Source organism: Xiphias gladius, chromosome 23 (genome assembly GCF_016859285.1).
Source record: "Xiphias gladius isolate SHS-SW01 ecotype Sanya breed wild chromosome 23, ASM1685928v1, whole genome shotgun sequence".
NCBI lineage: Eukaryota > Metazoa > Chordata > Actinopteri > Istiophoriformes > Xiphiidae > Xiphias > Xiphias gladius.
In genome coordinates, this window is record NC_053422.1 from 20,873,786 (window position 1) to 20,894,852 (window position 21,067).

Here is a 21,067-nt window from a genome sequence, read left to right on the forward strand (position 1 = left end):
TTATGGTTTACAGCCAGACACGATACAATTTTTAATGATTCTTAATGAATATAGTGGAAATTCGACATTTGATGGGAGAACAAGAAAGATGTCTTTTTGGAAACACAGTGTTGCGTATGTGTGAAGCCCTGTGGCAGATTGGCTACCTGCAGCACGAACCCCACCCCACCTCCACCTCCACCTCCACCTCCACACAGGATAATTGGTCATAGGTAATTGATTGATAGATATTATGAATATTACCACTAAATTATAATGCTGCCATACATACATTCACACACACACACACACACACACACACACACACACACACACACACACACACACACACACAGTTGAATCCATTACTCGTTTAGCAGAAAGGTTGGAGTGAAAATGTGAGGCGATGACGGACGGGAGCGACGGCGTCACCCGGGACTGGATGCCCATTGGCCCCACGTACGTGAACGTACGTCTGACGTTATTTTTGAAATTTCAGCGGTGGGGCGTCTGTTGTGGTGAGTCAGCGGGAGCTGCGCTGCAGCCTTGTCGATACGGCTAGAAATTCAAAATCAGTACGTACACTGGCTGAGAAATGTCTTTTTCAAGAGCCCCTCTGAAAAGGTTCAACGAGCACGTAGGTAAGTAACGTCAAAAAGCTAATAGCTAGTAGCATGTCGGCAAATTATACACCTGGGTGAAGTTATTCAGCGGTAAGTAGCTTATGTTAGCTGATGTATGTTAGGTAGGCGGCAAACGTTACACTTTGTCGGTGTAGTATACTGTTAGGTTCACTTAAGTGATTGGAAACGAGTAAAAACAAAGCAAGCAGGTAGGCTAGACATTTGAGCTAACAAATAAGTAGCATCAGTGTTTGCTTGACGCTAACCTAGCCAACGTTGTGCTTTTGGCGGAAGGTTGTGCCCCTCCACCGGGGTCCTATGAGATTAAAACCGGGGACCTCAAGGGAGCTGCGTCCTTCGACAAATCTGATCGATTCCGACCTCTTAAGGCAGGTGGGTAAATCTGATAAGCACAATACAACAAGGAAAGAAAACAAAGAAATAACCTAATCTAGAACCTAATGTCTTGCCCCACTTATTTCCATTGCCTGTGGCTCTAGCTGCTGGGGCTGCTCTGCCACCACCATCGCCTTCCAGAAATGTCCTGGTGTCACCTGTCCGTAGGACTTTGTCTGTTGATGGTCTTGTAAGTTTTCTGTTACTTCAGCATGTAATAATGCCAATCATATGGCTTTTTAATAAACAGATCTGCTTGTCGTACAACTGCCTCACAATTTTTTATGTCTTGTCTAAACTTAGGTTGAAGGGTCAAGTGTAAAGAAAGAGAAGAATGGCATGACCATGGAAAGAAAACAGCAGAAACTCCTGGAGAAAGAGGTACACTTCATCCTGTGTCATTGGTTAACCACAAAATGTTATTGGTAGTTGGTTCCTGTTACTCTGAAAAAACCAACAGATGTTAACATCGTAATTGCTTCTGTTTTGTGGGAGTCAAACACTTAGCTTTGCATTCTTACAGATAAGGTCCCTGGTGCAGCAGCGAGGAGAGCAGGATCGTCGGTTGCTGGCCCTGGAAGAGGAGCTGAAGAAGGGGGAGGCCAAGCTGCTGGCCGCAGTCAGGGAGAGGACAGGCCTCGCTGCCACTGTTACAACACTTGAAAGACAGCGGGCTGAGCTCAAGAAAGTCAATGAGTTCCTAAAAAACAAGGTGTGTTTGGTTTTGATGCTTACTTGTGTTTATTTTTATATATATATGTGTAAAGTTCTGTGTGAAAAGTGTGACTGAGGTTTTTTTTTTTTTTTTTTAAAGGTTTCTGCTGACACTACAAAAAAGAGAATCAATTCACTAACAATGGAGTTAATGGAAGCAAGGAACACTTTGGATGTTAAAAACAAGGTATGACCTCTGTACACGTACTCCCTTCATTATTCTGTAAAATTCTTCAATCTTGGTTTATTCACAGCTAAACATTAAGTAACAGTGTAGGAACACATTTTAGATGCATTAGTTTGTGCTGATGTATAATATTGCATGTGCGTGGATGTCCAGGAGTTAAGTGTCCTTCAGATTAACACTGAAGGCCATCTGAAGGTGCTTGAAACTGACCTCCAAGCTGCCAGGGCTACTGCCACAGCTCTAAAGGACAGGAACAAAGACTTGGGTAAGATTTATGTACATACATTGCTACCAGGGAGACAAATGTGTTTTCCAGCATATGTAGATTAACTAATCGGTGTTTTTACTTTTTTACTTTTTTTATAGAGGACCTCCATCAAGTGACAAAAATCCAGAATGAACAGCTGGAAAATGAGAATGCTAGGTTACATGGTGAGTTCTGTGTATGGCATGTTTTTTTCTTTACAACCCTTTGTTCATGTTGACCTGTGACTGTAAGGAAAATACACATTTTCAACATCTGTGGCCTGTATTCTGCCCATAAAGATGCATGTATGTCCCTAGTACTGCCCTTAATGTACAACTAACATGAACGTTGCAGGTAACACAAGTTCTGCTTGTGTTTTTGGGTTTGCTTGCTTATTACCACCCAAAATTCTGTGTTGTTTTCCAGCTGTAATACGTGAGCTAAGGGAGGAGATCAGAGTTGTGCAGGGATACCTGGACGAAGCCAATGACCAGATCCAGGTTTTTTAAAAAAAGGCCTATATGAAATAATCACCCAAAAGTGGACATCTTTCTTCCATATTTTAATCATACTTTGTGAAAGAAATGCTTGATCTATTTGTGTGTTTGTAGGATCTCCGCTTGAAGCTTCAAGAAAACACACTGGAGAACACTTTTGCAGGTTCTCAGCTGAAGACAGTAAAGTAAGCAAATGCCTAATGATTCCTCCAAGCAAGTTAGATCTCAACTGTACACCATGACACTCATTTGGCACTTCTCCACAGGCAACTAGAAACCAAACTAGAGCAGCGCACAACTGAGCTAGAAACCACTCAAGATATGCTGAGACATAATGAGAAGGAGGCACAGAGATTCCAGCAAGAGATGCGGGTGTCCAAGGATTCCTTATGGGAGATGGAGAAGAGGTTGGAGAACCAAGACATGAAGCTTAAGTCTGCCCAGAGGTCAGTGAGTGACATGGAGGAGCAAATGAAGTTGGCCAACCAAGAAGTTCACAACTCTCAAGCAACAGTCCGGCAGCAGGAGGCAGAGCTTGCCAGACTAAGGGAGGTGCTCAGACGGACGGAGAAGGAACTGGATGAGAGAGTGGCACATCTTGTACAGCGGTGTCTTTTCTCTGAGGAAGAGAGAAGTATGTTTACCAAGATCCTGTTACAATGTTAATTTATTTTGCAAAAATTAATTGACAGTTATATGATGCATGTATTGTATGTACTTTGTTGTTTGGTTTTAGGCAAGACTCAGGAGGAGGGGCTGAAGAGAGTACAAGAGTTAAAGACAGAGCTCAACTTGCTAAAGGAGAGTAAAAGAGATGAGAAACAGAGCTATATTCAGCTTCAGCAAGAACATGCTGCTCTTACTGAGGAACTGGAGAAAGAAAAGGTTACAAAAACGTTTTCGCTTACATTTCATATTCTTTTTAAATTAGTGCAATGACACTTAAGCCATAACGTACTGTTTTCTATTTTCTACAGGCGCTTGTAGACTCACTGTCTGTGCTGGTGGAGCAAGAGAGAGAGGAGTCCGAGGAGCGGTTTAGACAGTTAAAAGATGAGCTGGAGGAGGTGCTGGGAGAGCTCGCTGTCTTAGAGGAGCAGGAACAGACGAGGCAGGAGGTGGTGGAGAAAAGTCAGGAGGCCCTCCAGAGGTTGCAGGAGGAAAACAATGAGCTGGAGAGACAACTGAGTGATACCAGTGCAATGATGGAGGGGTGAGTGTCCAAAGGCCAAATAAACTGATTGATTAAAAAGTGTTTACAGAACAAAACAGGAAAAGTGAAACTTACATGTCCAAACATTTTCAACACAAGAATCAAGATGTAGTTTGAAAGTCATACTTACATTGAAGATGTCCTGCTCACTACAAGTTTTTTTTTTTTTTTTTTTGGTAGTTATCACTGTGTTACTATTTAGAGTCACAGGCTGCTGGGAACACGTCGGAGCATACACTGAGTTTAAAGTAGAGAAAAATAATTGACAGGTTGCCAGTCCATCACAGGTTTGACATAGACAGTGTGGGTCACTGTCTATATCTGTGTATGAGCAATTTCAAGTTTGCAAGTCACCTCACTACCATGTCTTTGGAATATGACGAGAACAAGGGTAATTGGAGGAGAGCATGTTTTTTTTGCTTTTATTAGACAGTTGTGAGTAGAGACGGACTGAAAATAATGAGGAGAAAAAAATAGTAGGCTTGACAATCAGCATATATCTTGTGCCAAATTTAAACTGAAGTTGGCAGTTTTGAAACTAAGACTTCAACTAACAGTGATTTCAAAACTGAATTTGGCAGTTATTTTCTGGATTAATTGATTAGTTGTTTAGTTAGTCTATGAAATGTGGTAAAGTAGTGAAAAGTCCCCATCACAATTGCTCAGAGGTCAGGATGATGCCTTGAAATGTCTAGTTTGGTTGAACCAGCTTTCCAAAACCCTGTTTGGCTTTTTTGCTTATAAAATGACATAAATGATTTATTGATTTCCAAAATATCTGCAGATTATTTTTTCTCTCAATCAAATATTAGAAAAAAAACAAAATAAAAAACTGTTAGATAGGAATCTTACGATGATGCTTGTATCACTTCCATGACATCGTGAACTATGTGTTATAGGGTGGAAAAGTCAAGATACCTACTTTTAACACATACAAAATGTGTGCCTTTCATTTGTAGTAAGAGCAATGATGTGGCAGCATTTAGCAGCCATGAGAGAACTCCAAGAAGCACACACAAGCTCACTGAGCGAGATAGGAGGCACTGTCACAGAGTTGGAAATTTGAGCGCTTGTGTGTCAGTATTCCTGGAAAATCATTGTGATTTGTGTTGGCATTTAGTTTAAGATTCTGTCAGTGTGTAAGCATTGCAGACTGCTTGTCTTACTTTTCAGTGCCAAAGAGGCTCTGAAGGGAGCAGAGGAGAGACAGAAAGAACTGGAAGAGGAGGCAGCAAGAGTGACCCAGCAGATGGAGGAGGAAATCGACAAAGTGGTTAAACAGAAAGAAGAGGAGATCAAGAGAATGAGGAATGGATTAGAGGAGCACCAGGAGAGACAGTTAGCTGAAGCAAAAGCAAAGGAGGAGAATGCAAAGTATGCTTCAAATTCACTTTCAGTCTTTAGTGAAGTAATTGTCACTTTTCCACCATTTTTATGTTTCATTTTTCCTTGACTTGATAGAATGTTGCTGGAGGTGCAGGCTTGCCTTGCACAGAAAGATGAGGAGATGAAGTCCATGGAGATGAACCACGCTGGTCTGATCCGTCAGCTACAGCAGGAGCTACAGCTGCAGACAAAGGAGAAAGAAGAGGCTCTGGGATATCTAGAGGAACAGAGAGGTCAGAGTGTTACTCAGCTCCAAATTGAGAAGGAAAAGGCAAAGAAACTACGACAGGAGGTCAGCCTGGAAAAAGAGGAAATAATGGAACAGCTCCAACAAGAAAGAAAAGAGAGAGTTAAAATTCAGACAACCCTTCAGGAGGAAAGGAGAGCATTGGAGGTTGAAAAGAGAGACCACCAGCAGTTCAGGTCAGAAGTGCTCAGACTACAGGCAGTTCTTGAGAGAGTAGACGAGGAAAAGAAGAGTCTTCTGTCTCAAGCAGAACTAAAGGACCAGTCCAGGCTCGCTCTTGAAAATCAACTGAACTTGGCGACACAGGAGAGAAATCAGCTTCAGTCTCGCCTAGATGATGTTGAACAAGAGTGTTTGAGCTTCCAGGCCAAATTACACCTTATGGAACACCTGCAGTGTGAGCAGGTAGAAGTACTGACTCAGGAGAAGGTCACACTGCAGTGGGAGATGGAGGAGCAGCGACAGGAACTCCAAAGACAAATAACTGAAGCACAAGAGAGGAGGTGAGTTTTTGGTGTGTGTGTGTGTGTGTGCGTGCGTGTGTTTGTGAGAGAGAGAGAGTGTGTGTGTTTTGGAGTTGTTTGTTGTTGTTGTGTTGTCGATTTGCAACTTTTAACTCCTCATTCCTATCTTCTAAGCTCCCCAAGTTCAGAGACAGAACATTGGAGGCAACAATATGAGGAGCTGTTTGCTAAAGTCAGGCCCTTCCAGGTCAGTCATTTCCACTTCACTTAAGTAAATTGTAAAATCTCAGGATATCCCAGAACATCTTTCCTTAAAGCCGCACTAATCATTAATTTGCCTTAACAATGGAAAGAAGTTTAATGTGAAAGGTGCCACTCTTAGTGATGAAACCACAATCATCACCTTTCTACTGTTCTACTTAGCTTTGAGGAGCATTTGAGTGTCTTTCAGCTCATAGTTTTGGTTTTAAGAAATGCAGTTTCACAGTGTTGATTCAATCTCACCACTCTCCAGCCAGAGCACAGCTGTTTTCAGGAAAAAACAAAACAAAAACCAGTCTGAGAGACCCACTGTACGTTGCATGCTCCACACCAAACAGCAGACAGACAAACTAGCTGGTGAACATAGTGAAGAGCTGGAATTTTTCCCTCAGCAGTTGGAGAGATGTATTTGTGGACATTAGTCAGGTGGCTAGAACTACAAATCCAAATCTCTGCTCAATTTGGACAGTTGTTTGCTAACATGTTTGCCATATAACGGTGATAATGTTGTGTGTCACTGTTGTTTACACTTTGTTGCGCTGCCCCCAAGTGGCCAAAACAATCAGTTCATGCCGGTTTAAGTTAATAAATGTATGAACCCTCTCAATGTTGATGTTGTTGTATGCCCATAGGAACAGCTTGATGCATTTGCAGCAGAACGAAATGCACTACTTAATGAGAATGGGGCAAACCAGGAGGAGTTAAACAAGCTGGCTGATGCTTATGCTCGCCTGCTGGGCCACCAGAACCAGAAGCAGAAGATCAAACATGTGGTAAAGCTGAAAGATGAGAACATCTCCCTGAAACAGGTAAAACATGAGAGCAGCAATGTCTGCTTTCCAAAACACGCACACACATTTTGTCTCAAGCTCAAGGGCTTGTTCTTCATCCCTCTTTTTTGTGTCTGCATGTGCGTGCGTGTGTGTCTGTGTCTTTGTGTGTGTCTGTGTCTGTGTCTTTGTGTGGGTGTGTAGGAGGTGTCTAAGCTTCGCTCCCAGGTGAGCCGGCAGAAGAGTGATCTGGAGCAGCTGAAGTCAAAGCTCCCCAGTGCTTCTCGCCGCAGGTTTGATCCCAGCAAAGCTTTCCAACATGATAAGGAGAACAGGCAAACTGAAGCAACTGAACCTCTTCAAGAAGGTAAGCAGTAAACTGACCCCTCACTGCAACACCCTATATGACAAGATAAGAGATAAGAATTGAATCATTTTTGTTGATGATTTTCATCTTTTTTTGTGTGGAAGCCTAATTCTTTGTTTGTTTTTGTCAGGGAATCATTATGACTAATGGAGCTCTTCTGCCAAACAAGAACTGACAACTAATTGGCTGACAGATTTCATTTCTAAGGTTTGGTCTTCTGAATACCTACCAACCTCTAACACGTGTTAACCATATTCCAAATTCTTCCATAAAGAGCCTGAAGATTTATCTTTTTTTGATTTTTAAAAAGAAATGTGTGTGTGTACAGGAGCAGTGTGTGAAAATAATGAGGACATAGATGGATGCATGTCTTAAGTGCTCACAATTCAGATCACAAAAATGTTGTCGGCATAAAAATGTAAGATGCATTTTACCGTTAAATATATTTTGGAATTTTATCTTTGTAACCTTCTTAGAAATCTTAGGGCAGTAGAACCATTAACTATTTCATGTGGAATAGCTCTTTATAAACTTTAATTCTTTGTAAATAAAGACATTTTAATACTCTTCTTAAACATAAGTGTTACTAAGATTTATTTACTCCCCAAATGTAAAAATGTTGTGTAAAAAGCTTTTGTTGCTAGGGTCTTCTTGACTGTGTCAGTCCTCAGCCAGTAGAGTGCACTCTAGGACTGTAGCCACAGGTAGTAAAACAGCAAAAGGCTATTGCCACGCATGCTTCATCCACACTATATGCCAGCTACAAAGAACACAAATTCACATCTTTGCAGAGAGGAGCCTTGGGTTATGGGTCATGAAGCTTTATTTTCTTCAGCTGATAAGACATAGCCAGCAAGTATCGGGCCAGAAATTGACTTCGGGACCTTTTTACAAGCTATGAGTGGTGCTAGTTGCGGAGTGGCGAGTCAGTCGCAGTAGCCCTCTAGGTGGTAAATGCTGCACGGCGTATGGCAGCACTGCTCCACGATGCCTCTCTTCACCTTGGGCTCATCACGGTCAGACAGAGCCCTCCACAGCCGCTGCTCCCGTCTGGCCCTTTTAGACAGGAACCCTTTGAAGTGGAGAAAGTTTCCATAGCTGTGTGCTAAATCCTGCTGCAGTGCAAACCTCCAGTTCCTCAAACTACCGTTTAGACTGTTCACACTTTAATAGAGACTTAATGACTACGTAATCTGATCTCCCCAATCCATTTAGTCTTGTTAGGGTCTACTTCAAGAGAAGATATGACAGAGTTCCAGCAGAGCCATATCATAGCTTACACCTCTAAAGTTAACTTCAAAACATCAAAAGAATCTTTGAGGCAGAAGATCCAAATAATGCAGTTTGGGAACAACTTAATGAGGAATTTGGGGTTTTCACAAGATTTGTGTTTATTGGATTTGTCACATCATAGATGTTGAAAGCCACAATAAGAAACCAAAAGCCAGGCTACCCCACTGAATTTAAAAGGCTGGGAGAGACTTTGCACACTAATGATGGTTCAGATAAATACATAGATTTAGTTCAGTAGTTTCCAGCATGTCGTCCCTAAATATCTTTCCTCCAGCTAGCATCCAAACTGGCATTCTTACTTATTAGTTAGTCTGAACTTTGAACATGGTGGGCAGAGAGCGAGGAGACACAAAGCCTGCCATAGTTCTTGGGGCAATGTCATGCTGTTCCTTTCTGAAATCCCTTCATCAAGGGGACAGTTAGAACTTATTTTACAAAAGTCAAATAACAGAAGTCACAATTGTTCTGAGTTAACGACGCCTTACCGAGCAGATGTTCCAGATCCCGCTTTTGGTGTCGGTTTGGACTGTAGAAAAAGCCCCGTTCTCCACATACGAAGTAGAGGGCGTCCACCAGGTGGGAGCCACACAGGTGCTGGATGGGGGCCGAGGACACCCCATGGGAGTAGAGCACCAGCAGTAGCATTACGGACACTGCCCAAGGTACCCTGGCCATAGGAGGAAGACCTCTTGTCCAGAGCACAAAAAGAAAAGTTCACACATAAAATTTTTATTATGTTATGTTTCAAAGACAAAGAGTTAGACTAAATCCATCTATCAATACTTAACACCTTCAGGGCCCAATGGTTGAAAGCTAAGGGATGATTTGGTGTTCAAATCTGATCTTTCTCGATGACACTCAAGTATTACAAGACCAATGTGTTTTAATATTTCTAGATACAGATGTTTTGCGGTGTTCCTGTGAAATTCTACCAGTTGGCTTCAGGCCTTGAGAGCAAATAGCACAGAGACAACATAGACGGCAAACAGCAATACCCCAACTCAAAGTCAGGGCTTTGAAGTGAGCAGAAAACTGAATAATTAATTCTTTCATTGGAAATCAAAGGCCAGGATGAAACACTGCAGCAAAGAGTGTAGAAAAGTCATTGGATGATATCTGACTCAAAGTCTCTAAATCTTAAAAATTTGCACAAGCCTAAGCATGCAAAATTATAGATTAAAAAATGGATGCGCTCAAAATTACATCTTGATGAACTAGATGGTCATCAAGCCGGTCTTTACTGAGGTGATGTGCTAATTATACGTCTAAGACTGGACACTATGCTGTCTCTCATGTCGGGCGTTTCATAGTTCAGATCTGCAAACAGAATTTTAGACATCAGCCATCCAAGGTTATGTTTAATGTTGTTTCCACACAGCTCACATTGAAGTAAATTGAAAATTGATTTTATTTTTGATTTACTTTTGCTTTACTTTTATCTGCAGGTGAGCCTTATTTTATCTTAGCACCATCTGTTAGAAACTAGAAAGACTGCCGACGTCTCTTAATCAGCCTTGTGGATACTGTCAGTGTATTTTCAAGGTCAGTCCCCACCTTGCTGTCCAGTTTAGCAGCTATAGTGCTCAAGAGTGGGGAATTTACTGTCCAAGATTACAGAATTGCTATTAGTGTTATTAGTGAAATCCCATTTGTGATGGATATCCTCCTAGGTTTGAAGTTCAGCTCCTGTTTCAAGGTGAAAAACATATTTAGCAGTCATTTAGAAGCTATCTAGACCTTTTGTGGACATCTTATAGTGTACTGCAGATTATTGGATTGAAAATGAATCATTTTAACAGTGTCTTTAACAATGCACCTGTGCCAGGCATTACAACATTGGCAGAGCGCTTTATCTAGCCCGCCACTCCTATCCCTCTTGGCTGTATGCCAGGGTCCTTGGCACAGCAGATTGGTTGAATTATAGATCCCTGCTTGCGCTACTCTTTACTTTCATCCTGGGTATTATACACATAAATTTTAAATCTTGAGGGAATGTAGAGAAACTAGCTTACCTGTGTTGGAGGCCTCGGTGCAGCAGAGCAGCTTGGTGTTACAGATGAAAAGGGCCTAGGCCTATAGGACTATACAGGTACAGAGAACATCTCCACTTGGCTACCTTTCTCCGTTATAACTCCCCACCTCCACCTGGCCTTTGTCAGCCTCAGCGGAAAACGCTAAGGTCCTCACATTAACTCCGTGACCTGTAAGCATGTTGATCTGGTCTTGAGTGGCGCTAAGTCATTTAACTGAGTGTAGACCAGCAGCAGAGTTGGAATAAAGTTGAGGAGGCAGTCACCCAGAATGATACCCATTTCAACCCCTGCTGTGTGGTGGCCTGACTGGCAAGGTTCACATGCTGACAGACACCATATGCCATGCTCTGATCACATATTGTAGATTAGAGGACTTCCAGGCTTACTAGTGACCACTAGTGGTGTTTGTAAGATGGAGCTGTCTAAACAAGTAATGACTTATGAGAAAAAATCTGTTTGTTTATCCCTCTATCTTTACAAATCAGAAAAAACACAACTATTTGTTAGAAATTTTACAAAATATAATATTAAAATATGCAGTCTTAAACATATTTTTTTTATTATTAAGTCAAATATCTTTAGTATAGTGTAAATAATGAAATGGCATGTTTTCTCTTTACTGGATGCATTGATTATGAGTTGGTCATCAGTGTATAATGGGGCATTAGTGTAGTTATGTCATTTCTGTTCTGAAATGAAGCTTTGCTGTGATGTGGTATTGAATCTACTGTGCTACCCTGACATATGGAAATTAGAATTCTTATATTTTAAGAGTATGCTGTGTTGTTGCTAGTTTCTATACAGCTATTTTCAATGTAGCTTTGCATGTACTGTAAATATACAGATAATTTGTGATGTGTTAATACTGAGTGGTTTGATCCCCTCAAAAACAATTTAAAAAAAGAAAACCGTTACTAATACACAGCTATGGTGTTACAAAATGCAATATATCATAAATGTATTTCTTACAAGAAAAGGTTAGTCTTTTGTCTTCTTTAAAAGCTTTGTTGTATTGCATAGGTTTTGACTCATCTCTTGTCATACGCAACAGCTGTTCTTTTGTAATTTTACTGTGCCTGTCTGAGGGTGGGCCAAATTTAGATTTGAGGTGACACCTTTATAATTTTATATCAAACTAGACTGGCACTCAGTAGAGCACATACCTCTGCCAAGGTGCGAAATGCCTTCTCTGGCAATGGTAAGGAAATTGATAAATTCCTCGATCCGCACCAAAATCTAATGGGTTCTTCCCTGACCCGTGCCCTGTCCCTCCACCAAGTTCAGTGCAAATCGGTTCAGTAGTTTTTGCTTAATCCTGCTGACAACCAAACAAACAGACAAACATCGGTAAAAAACATAACCTGTATGGCGGAGGTAATGATGACTGCATTTTGAGGCTCCGAGGATGCAGCACAGCTCTCTATTATCGCCTGTGTTATCATTTCTGTCTCTGTGGTTCAATTTAACTGGTATTGGATTCTGGGGCTATTGTTTTCTTATTTGAACTGTTTGCACTAAAAAGTACATTTTCTAACAATACTAACATACAACCAGAACTTGAAACTTTGGTGAAGCGAAAAAGAAAAGAATAAATCTAGTGCCCATTCATTGTGTATGGAGCCGTGGACAGATATGACATCTTTTAGGTTCAGTGACTCTGGGCTAAGTTCTCTAATTTTTAGCTGCAGGAAATAGAGGTACATGTACACAAGTATCAGCTAAACTGTCCTAGGAGCAGGACTAATGTGATTTTTAAAAAATGTTTCACATTTTTCTTTTAGTCGTCATTGCAACACGACAGACATGTCAGAACTGTTACTTCTAATAGCCCTACTATCAACTCCTGAAGCTCTTAAATTGTTACATTTTTAAATTTTATCTTTGGTCTTCTACATATGATGTATGTGAATGTGTATTTGCGTCCTGCTATAGCTTTTCCGCTCCTTACTGCAAGTGCTACGGGGGCTGGGAACCTTTTGTTACATATATAGCACTTAAGTAAAAGCATGCAGTATCTGGGCTTCGTAGGAAGCTCAATCTGCCTTTTGTCGCATGTTGTTGTGTCTCTTCTATATATTTTTCATAGGAAACTGTCCACCAACAAAAATGCTCTACTAATCAAAAATGCTACTATTACTACTGCTACTAAAATATGCTTTTTGAAAGAAATGCCAGCAAGGGTATAAATGCTTTTCTGAGGGAAATATTTAAAAATCAAATTTCTGCTCGGTATGGTAGAGTGACATGTACGTCAATGCTGTTTGAGAGAGGAAAATGCAATAAACCTGCATGATGACCACTTGCTGAGATTAATATATAATCCTATCTATACATTACAGATATAAGAATGCAATATGAACAGCTCTGAAATATCAAACAGCGCCCAACAAAGCATTATATTAGTGTTTAGTATATATTATAATGTCACTTGTCTGTGCAAATCTTATTCTATTCCGTTTTGATTCAGAACAACGGAGAGCCATGTCTCCCAATGGAAATGATTAAAAACATGAATGCTGTCATAAATGCTAACTTATTGACTGATGTACTGTTGGGCAGAGGTATGGCAGGGTTGAAAACACTTCACATACCGGAAATATTGTAGTATAAATGCCTTTTTACATTGTATATACATTTCTATTCTGATAGACAGGATTCAGTTTTGGTTTCTCCTGACCAGTGATTCAGTTAGTGGTATCTCTGTATACACTACATGTAGTCAAGTGAGACAGAAACAAGCCTCCAGAGCAAGAATTCTTCATGTGGAAATTTTACCCAGAACTGTCTGAGACTAATTAACTCAGAGTTCAACTTGTTTTTCATTTATTTTCCACAAGGGGAATAAGAGCTGATTCTAATGAGTACACAGTAAAAATCTTTTTAGTATTTGTGATGTATAGTATTTCATCATGCTGACATGAAAAAAATATTACTTTCGGTAAGGTAAGACGAAGAACATGACATTTGTGCCCATGGCTGTTAAAGTGGCTTTTGGGCAATACAAAAAAATTATCTGAAGCAGATGTTCATTTCCTTCAAAAGAAAGAGTCTAGCTAAAAGACAGTAGAGTAAGGGTAGGTCTTTCAGAACCCAGCTAATGAAAGGACAGTCTTCGGAGGAATGATTAAAGAGAAAGGTGGGAAGAAAACTATCCAGTACATTGGCACTGCGATTTGAGAAGGTGTTAAATAAAGAACCAGGCAAGGTCCAACTTTGCCATGCTTTGAAACTCGTTCCTCGAGGGAACAGAGCAAAGCGGCAAGAACTGTGAACAACAGGCACATCCTTCTTGCCCCGCTTGCATGGCTGCTTCAAACACGTACATCAAATAGCAGAGGACTAGCAGACGCTCTAGACATGCAGAGACAGGCAGAAGTTGGGTGGAAAGTCGGCTGGGTCCCTACGGTGGGAGTTGCGTAACTCGTCTTCTCTTCTACTGCGTTTGAGGAGATAAAAGGGAGTGAAGAGTTCAGCCTAGTGAGATGTTGTTAATCTGCTCTGATAGTGGGCCTTTATACTCCCTTAATTATCCCAGACTTTCTGAGGATAGAAACGGAAGAGACTTAGTACATCAAAAAAATCGTTGACTGACACAGCAGACAACAGAAACAGCTTGGATCATTATGTTGTTATGTGAGAGTTTGGACCATGAGAAGGCAGAAGTAATGAGACGGATTTCCATAAGTCAACTCTGAGAACTGGATACTGATACATTGGCTCCATCTCAGCGTGGAGGGAGCAAATCTTTGAATGTTGAGCCACTATAAATCAAACATCACTCCAGGCTTTAAAAAGGGGGGAAAAAAATCAAAAAAATGTCATAAAAAGTTGAGAGCTTCCTTTTTAAAAAATTTGAATCTTTAGCAAGGGCAAACAGTTTGGATTCTGGCAGCTCAAGTGGCCCTGTCATTTGGAAACATTGTCTCAGGCATGTGTGCGCTTACACACACACAAGACAGACTGGACACATCCGCCTGTTTCAGACACTGCCCTCCATGTGTGTCACGGCCTGCTGGCTCAGGTCCATGACAGAACACCACAGAGTTTCAGAAAATGCTTGTGTGTGTGTGTGTGTCTGTGTGTCTGTGTGTGTGTGTGTGTGTGTGTGTGTGTGTGAGACTGACTGATTGAGAGGGAGAGGGCTGCCCTGGCGTCTGCACTCTCCTGTCCTGCCAGTGACAGTCGCTAATGCAGTACTAACCTCTGTCATGACCTATTTTGCTATGCCACCTCTGTCTGGACCCATACAGAAAACACACACACACACACACACACACACACTCACACCCACACATTAATAACGAATAGAAGGAAAGACGCCCTTGTAATTCCAAAGACAGTTTCTAAAAAACTGTGCTTGATTCATCACACCCACACATGCACAGAGAGAGAGAGAGACATTTGAGCAGATTAGAATTAGAGGTTGACGGGATGGGTTGAGTAACAGAGCTTGGTAAGAGCATGGTTTGACAGCTGAGAAAATGACTACATGTGATAAATTTGACAAGTCCCCTGGAGAGAGGTGAGGCAGGACAGCATGATGGCCAGTTTGATTTTCAGGCCAGAAAATAGATTTCTATTTAAACCCTCGTGTGACCGGCCTTTTCAAGTTGAGCTCAGCGCGAGACAAGAGAATTTCATTTAGAATTGGCATTTTTCTAGTTTGCGTGAGGTGTCCTTTAGTTTGATGGATTGATATGGGAAAGCCTCACTTCCTCTCTGAAGGGTATTTTTTTTTTTTTTTCACACAACATCTGAAGGGAGCAAGATGTTGTGTCTCTTCATATTGTGACCCTCCCAACTGGGTATTATAACCCCTCAATGCGCCGATGAGAAATAGTAGCAGCTTGAAATGTGCTTGATCTCTTACATTTCTCACTGAAACAGGGTGTTGATTCACTTTAGCTCGGGGCTGACATGATACAGTCTTTGTCTTGTTGATGTTGACAGCATTGGAAATCAGTTTTATGGTTTCACCCATCTTTAGTAGGAGTCTACAGCCATGCTGGTGGCGGTGTGAGGCTGTGAGGAGGCACAGAGAGTGAAAACTTCTGGAAGAAAAAATCATTCAAAATTACACAAACATTTGTAACAACGCTAATAACTAAAAAATTAAGCAGAGCCTTTCTCAACCATATCTCATCTGGCTTGCTTCAAATGTTTAGATAAGGACAGAAGTTATTTGAAAAATGATCTAATCCAGATTTGGTTATTGAATATTTCCGTGTTTAGCTGCTTTTAACGAACACTATTTCCGATACGCTGGAGACCTTTATGGGATAAACGTCACAGGTCGACAAAAGAGGGGAGTCCATGAGTGACTCGAGGCGTCCGGTTAACTTAGACTTGTCTGTAATAACAGCAGGACAGAGAGGACGGAATGCTTTAAAAGTTTTTAAACAGCAGAGATTACAACTAATAAAGGAAAAAAATCCATTAAAGTAATGGACAAAGGGACATTTTGACCTTATGATGGAGCTGGAAGAAAAGTGAAGGGATCATAAAAGTGGTCCCAATCACTCCCAGTTCATCCTGTGTGGAGCATGAATGTATGTACCAAATTTCATGGCAGTTCATGCAATAGTTGTTGAGTCATTTAACTCAAAATGTCAAGCCTCATGGTGGCCCGAGAAGAAAAGTCATGACAACATTTCATGGCAATCCATCAAGTAGTTGCTGAGATATTTCAGTTTGGACCAAAGTGTTGGACCACCTGACCAAAATTGGCATCCACCATGTGGCTAGCATGGATGAAATAGCAGTATCTTTCAAGTATTTTACAAGTATCTTTCAGTATTACATGTTGGAATATTGCTCAATATCTTCCTGTGTGTCAATGTGTGTATATATTGATAATGAAGAGTTTTCAGAAGAATTTTGCGGTGTAGAATAAATGGAGTTAAACCTTGAGGATTATGGCAGAACTGTGCACAGCCACCTGCTATAATGAATGCTTGTGTGTGTGTGTGTGTGTGTGTGTGTGTGTGTGTGTGTGTGTGTGTGTGTGTGTGTGTGTGTCTGCACGTTTGCACAAATCGATATGGCTGGTATCACCCCCTTGAGTCTGCCTCCCCCTGTTCTTAGAGATAAAGTAGAGAAAGCAGACCTACAGCCAGACATATGAGTGGGATTAACGACAGGGCGCTTATTTGGGAGAAGAAAAGAGGCAAAAGCTAAAGATAGAGGGATTTCAACACTTTTCATTATTTTGTTGAGAATGTGTACAGCAGGTACTGTCGGGGAAAAGGTTAGAATCAATCAATCCAATGTTCTCTGCCAACCTGCCTCAAATTGCATATTGACTCAGTGTAACGCTCTCCAGACTAGTGGATTAGAGGCATGTTGACAACTTTAATGCTACAGTGGAGCTTTTCTAGGAGAAGTATCTTTATACCGTTATGGGTATCTCAGGGAGTTTGACTTGATGTTGCTAAGCCCAAGTTGCTCATCGCATTCCTTCCTGCGCTATCTCATCATCTAAAACTTTCTCTCATATATTGTGCAGGTGTAAGTGCGAGTGAGACAGGGGGTGCTGGTGGGTGTGAAGCAGAATGCCAAACATGTCCGTGTTTGTGAGTAGGTGCATATATACCTGACACCTGAGAGTTATCTCGTGCCGTAACTGTCTGCTATCTGCAGGAGCTGTCAGTCGATATATATAAGTGGTGTGTAGTTGCAGAGGAGGGCTATACGTTTTCCTGTTGGCTTTCACTGGGTTTGCATACATCATGTTGAACAGCAGGTAGTACAGCTTTGATATGTTGAATAGAACCTTTTATGTTTTGTGTGCATGTCTGTAAGAGAGCGTGTTTGCATCAGTGTGTGTGTGTCTGTGCATGTTTTACTCTTTTGCTTGAGAGAAGGAGGGAGATGCTTCAGATGTGTTGTACTTTCATTCCAGAGTCCTCCTTTGAGGTAAGAGGATCCCATGGAAACTTAACATTTCATTGTGACTTGCCGCAGATAAAGATCGAATTATCTGTGTTCTCTTTAAATCCCCATTCAATTTTTTTTTTTTTTTTTTTTAACAGGGATGAAAGATTTTGTCTTTGGCGCCTGGGGAGCTGTGTACCCTGCTGTTTGGTAATATCTGAAATTAATTCCTCCACCCGTCCCAGTTGTGCCTAAACAATTCAAGGGCAGTGTTAGATCCTCAAATTGAGAATTTACTGAAAGGCCTTTGTACCACAGTCAGTGATGGTGTTTTTGTTAAGCATAATTCCATTTATCATTACTGTGTCCTAGCACAAACTGGTTTGTATTGCCCAAACAACAAACTATATGTGACGCTCAATCACAAGGGTTGTTATCCATTAATGGAAGGAAATTTTCCTTAAGAAAGGAGAAGATAATTCTTTGAAGTGAAAACAGAGGACGTCTCTCTGAGTCTACACAAAGAAGAGTTTCAAGGAACAGAAGGCAGGGTGGGAATGGAGAAAGGTGAAAACGGACGACTCTGGGTTTAGTTTTTTTTTGTTTTTGTTTTTTTTTGACACTGCACAAGAATACTTAATTCTTTCCAGCTGGGTCTTGCTCCATAATTCAACGGTATCTGGAGCTTCTCATCCACACAATGTGTCCGCTCAATACACAAACGCACGTACACACACACAATCACCCTGTACACTGAGTCATTGGCCTTTGCCCTGGCTCAGTATACGGCTGCCTTGGGATGTAAATGGTCCTGAATGCAGAATCTGCATTTTGGTCTTTATTTAATCTGCAAATATAACAAAATGTAGACATGGCTAATAGAGCTTGGCAGTTATGCCTTTGGATGAGGTTAAAGGGGCTTCTTTTTCAACTCTACGTCATATTTAATGGTGATTAAGCCAATAGGTCATTGCTACGTTTGTAGAAATAAAAGTTTTCAACAAAATGGATTGAAATGAAAGTGATAGTTTTCCCTTTCTTGCTTTATTGCTTTCTCGCTTCTTTCTTGCTTACATGTCCTAAATGCACACAAACCTCTTAAAGGTGACACTTCCCAACTGGTACCAGATGTCAATGTAAAGTCAGAAAGATGTTGGACTCTGAAACGTTGGAAAGACGTTATATTTTATTTGGACATGAAAATTGGGTTGACGTCAAAACCCGCTGGCTTGACACTGACGTTTAGCAGACCTTGGGTTTTGGTCAACATAACTTAGAACAAAATGTTGGTATTCTATGTCAAGATGGCGTGGGCATGAGACATGGGAAGACATTAAATTTTGTTTACTTAACAACACAACATACAACAAACAAAATATCAACATCTGTTGTCACCAGTATTGTGCATCAAATTGAGGTTGGCATTAGACGATGTCCTGACATTGATTTTTGGTCACCCAGCATGACAACCTCCTTTCAACCAAATATCAACGTCTCAAAACGTTGGATGCCAGCTGGGTTCTATTAAACCCGTATTAACTTTCTGGCCACATTGGGGCAGCACAACAAATCATAAGTACAACACTAACATACCTGTATTATCATAAAATTGGTATAGCAGACATGTTAGCAAACAATAGCTTTTTTACACATCATGCAGACACAAAGCAACATTAATGTTCATTTGGAGTCATATTTCTGGCAACCTGGATAATGTTAGTCCAGCATTTACTGTCTTTTTAGTTTACCTTTTAGCATATCTGACTGCAGTTGAAAAATGCTCAACTATATTCCCAAGCTCTTTGCCAGCCTTGAGGTGCTTTTTTTCTTGGAAGAAAAGATAAAATGCTGCCTGCTGCTGCTGAAAATTGTTGCTAAATTAGAGCAGTGAGAGTCAGTTGAAACAGTGGAGTTGTTAAAAGATGCTAATAAACTCTTTAGATCTGAACAGAACTGCAGAGTTGGGGGATAATTCTTTGTGAGTTTGTCACTACGAGTGACATGTTTCAATTTACATGTAGTAATTTGATCCATCGTTAATATAAAAATATAGATAAACAGCTTTAACTTTTTTGTTAAAATATTATAGTTTCATCAGCATGTTGGTGTTTGCTCGAGTGGCCCATTTACCATGTTTGGACTTGAAGTCTACAAGTCTCATTCAGCTGACAACTCTATGTTCAAACCTGAGATTATTACATTGGCAGTGATCTTTGTAGTTTCACACATAGAAATCAACACCATAAAGCGAGTAGAAAATATTACACTTTGGAGGATTCAGTGTATTTCAACATTTGCAACAGCTGCAGCAATCAACACATTTTGCTGCAGCAGATGTAAACAAGAACATCTATCTGAGGCAAGCAAGGATTCCCAAAAGGAAGAGATAGAACTCACTCAGAGGCGAGGATAAATGGTAGTTCAGAAGCCTTCACGCTAACAACTGGCTAAAGGAGGGAAGGGATTGAAATATGACTCAGAACATGTGTAAAGTTAAAGATTCCAGCTTTTAGCATTAAAACGGGCAAAAAAGAGCTTTATAAAAGCAAACAGCACAGATGATTTAGTGCGGGCAACCTGACTTGTCAAGGAGGCAATCCTTCTAATAGAACCACTCTGATTTATCACTGAGACTCTCCACAATAGAGACCGTAATGGGCTTTATTCATATTTTTATTTTATGAAACACGATGAAAGGGGTCACGGTTGCCATTAAGTTGATTAATGGTATGTGTTGGTTAAAGAAGATGCTATAAAGCCTTAAAAGTTAATGCTGTCATCTGCGCACTGCTGTACTGATGGAGTGGGAGGGGACATGTGTAGTTAATAGACATAATTCAGCCAGGTAATGTCAGATCACTGGGGGACAAGATGGATATCACTTGGCAATGTTATGGGGCGTGCTGTGGTGTGCCGGCACATTTACGCAGGTTATTTATGCTCCGTAATGAAGAGCATAATGAAAATTGGACACTACTATAAATATGAGCAGGGAAAGTGTAATGTGGAGGGATAATCATTGATGCAATTAAGGTGTCGTACACATGCAGTGTGCGCCTGGCCTCCCCTGACTTTCTCCTCTTCCTTTCACCAAGGCTGTATTTTATCCTGAAAAATCACATTTAATCAGCCGGGGGATGTCAGCGTAAATCCACTGGTCTTGCACCAGGAGGCTGGCATTTTAAATATGTTAATGCGAAAGCAATAAAGCCTTTGGTTAATCTATCTTGGGGGTTATTGACAACTATTGTTAGTTGTATTTCTTTGTCCTAATTGGTGATTGGATGTGTCTCCGTGGACATTGTGCTCTCAGTGTACATGTCTGAGGGCACGAAGGAAAAACAGAGGAACATTGCCTGCACATTTTGGTGCTCTGTCAGAACTGTCAGTCTCTGAGTGACAGAGAGAAGGGAGGGAGGGAGGGAGGGTGGCAGAGAATGTCGGGTCAGGCGATATGGGAGGGAGAGAGATGGAGACAGATGAGAAAGGGAGTCCGGGAGCTGATGTGATCCTGCGG

The 21,067-nt window shown here is 41.0% G+C and overlaps 2 protein-coding genes across 2 annotated transcripts; one reads left to right on the top strand and one right to left on the bottom strand.

The window, feature by feature from the left end:
* Nucleotides 1-411: 411 nt before the first annotated feature.
* hmmr (hyaluronan-mediated motility receptor (RHAMM)) lies at nucleotides 412-7,926 on the top strand. Its single transcript, XM_040120266.1, has 19 exons — nucleotides 412-620; nucleotides 897-995; nucleotides 1,103-1,188; nucleotides 1,302-1,379; nucleotides 1,522-1,710; nucleotides 1,813-1,899; nucleotides 2,053-2,164; nucleotides 2,266-2,331; nucleotides 2,573-2,646; nucleotides 2,758-2,828; nucleotides 2,910-3,277; nucleotides 3,380-3,528; nucleotides 3,621-3,856; nucleotides 5,030-5,230; nucleotides 5,318-5,992; nucleotides 6,128-6,200; nucleotides 6,847-7,023; nucleotides 7,189-7,351; nucleotides 7,482-7,926. The coding sequence occupies exons 1-19, from the start codon at nucleotides 575-577 to the stop codon at nucleotides 7,496-7,498; spliced, it is 2,967 nt and encodes a 988-aa protein (XP_039976200.1). The 5' UTR covers nucleotides 412-574; the 3' UTR covers nucleotides 7,499-7,926.
* A 351-nt stretch (nucleotides 7,927-8,277) lies between these two features.
* On the bottom strand, nucleotides 8,278-10,968 carry insb (preproinsulin b). The gene is made up of 3 exons (XM_040120267.1): nucleotides 10,657-10,968; nucleotides 9,130-9,332; nucleotides 8,278-8,423 (listed from the first exon to the last, which is right to left on the bottom strand). The coding sequence occupies exons 2-3, from the start codon at nucleotides 9,317-9,319 to the stop codon at nucleotides 8,278-8,280; spliced, it is 336 nt and encodes a 111-aa protein (XP_039976201.1). The 5' UTR covers nucleotides 9,320-9,332; nucleotides 10,657-10,968.
* Between the last annotated feature and the right edge of the window lie 10,099 nt (nucleotides 10,969-21,067).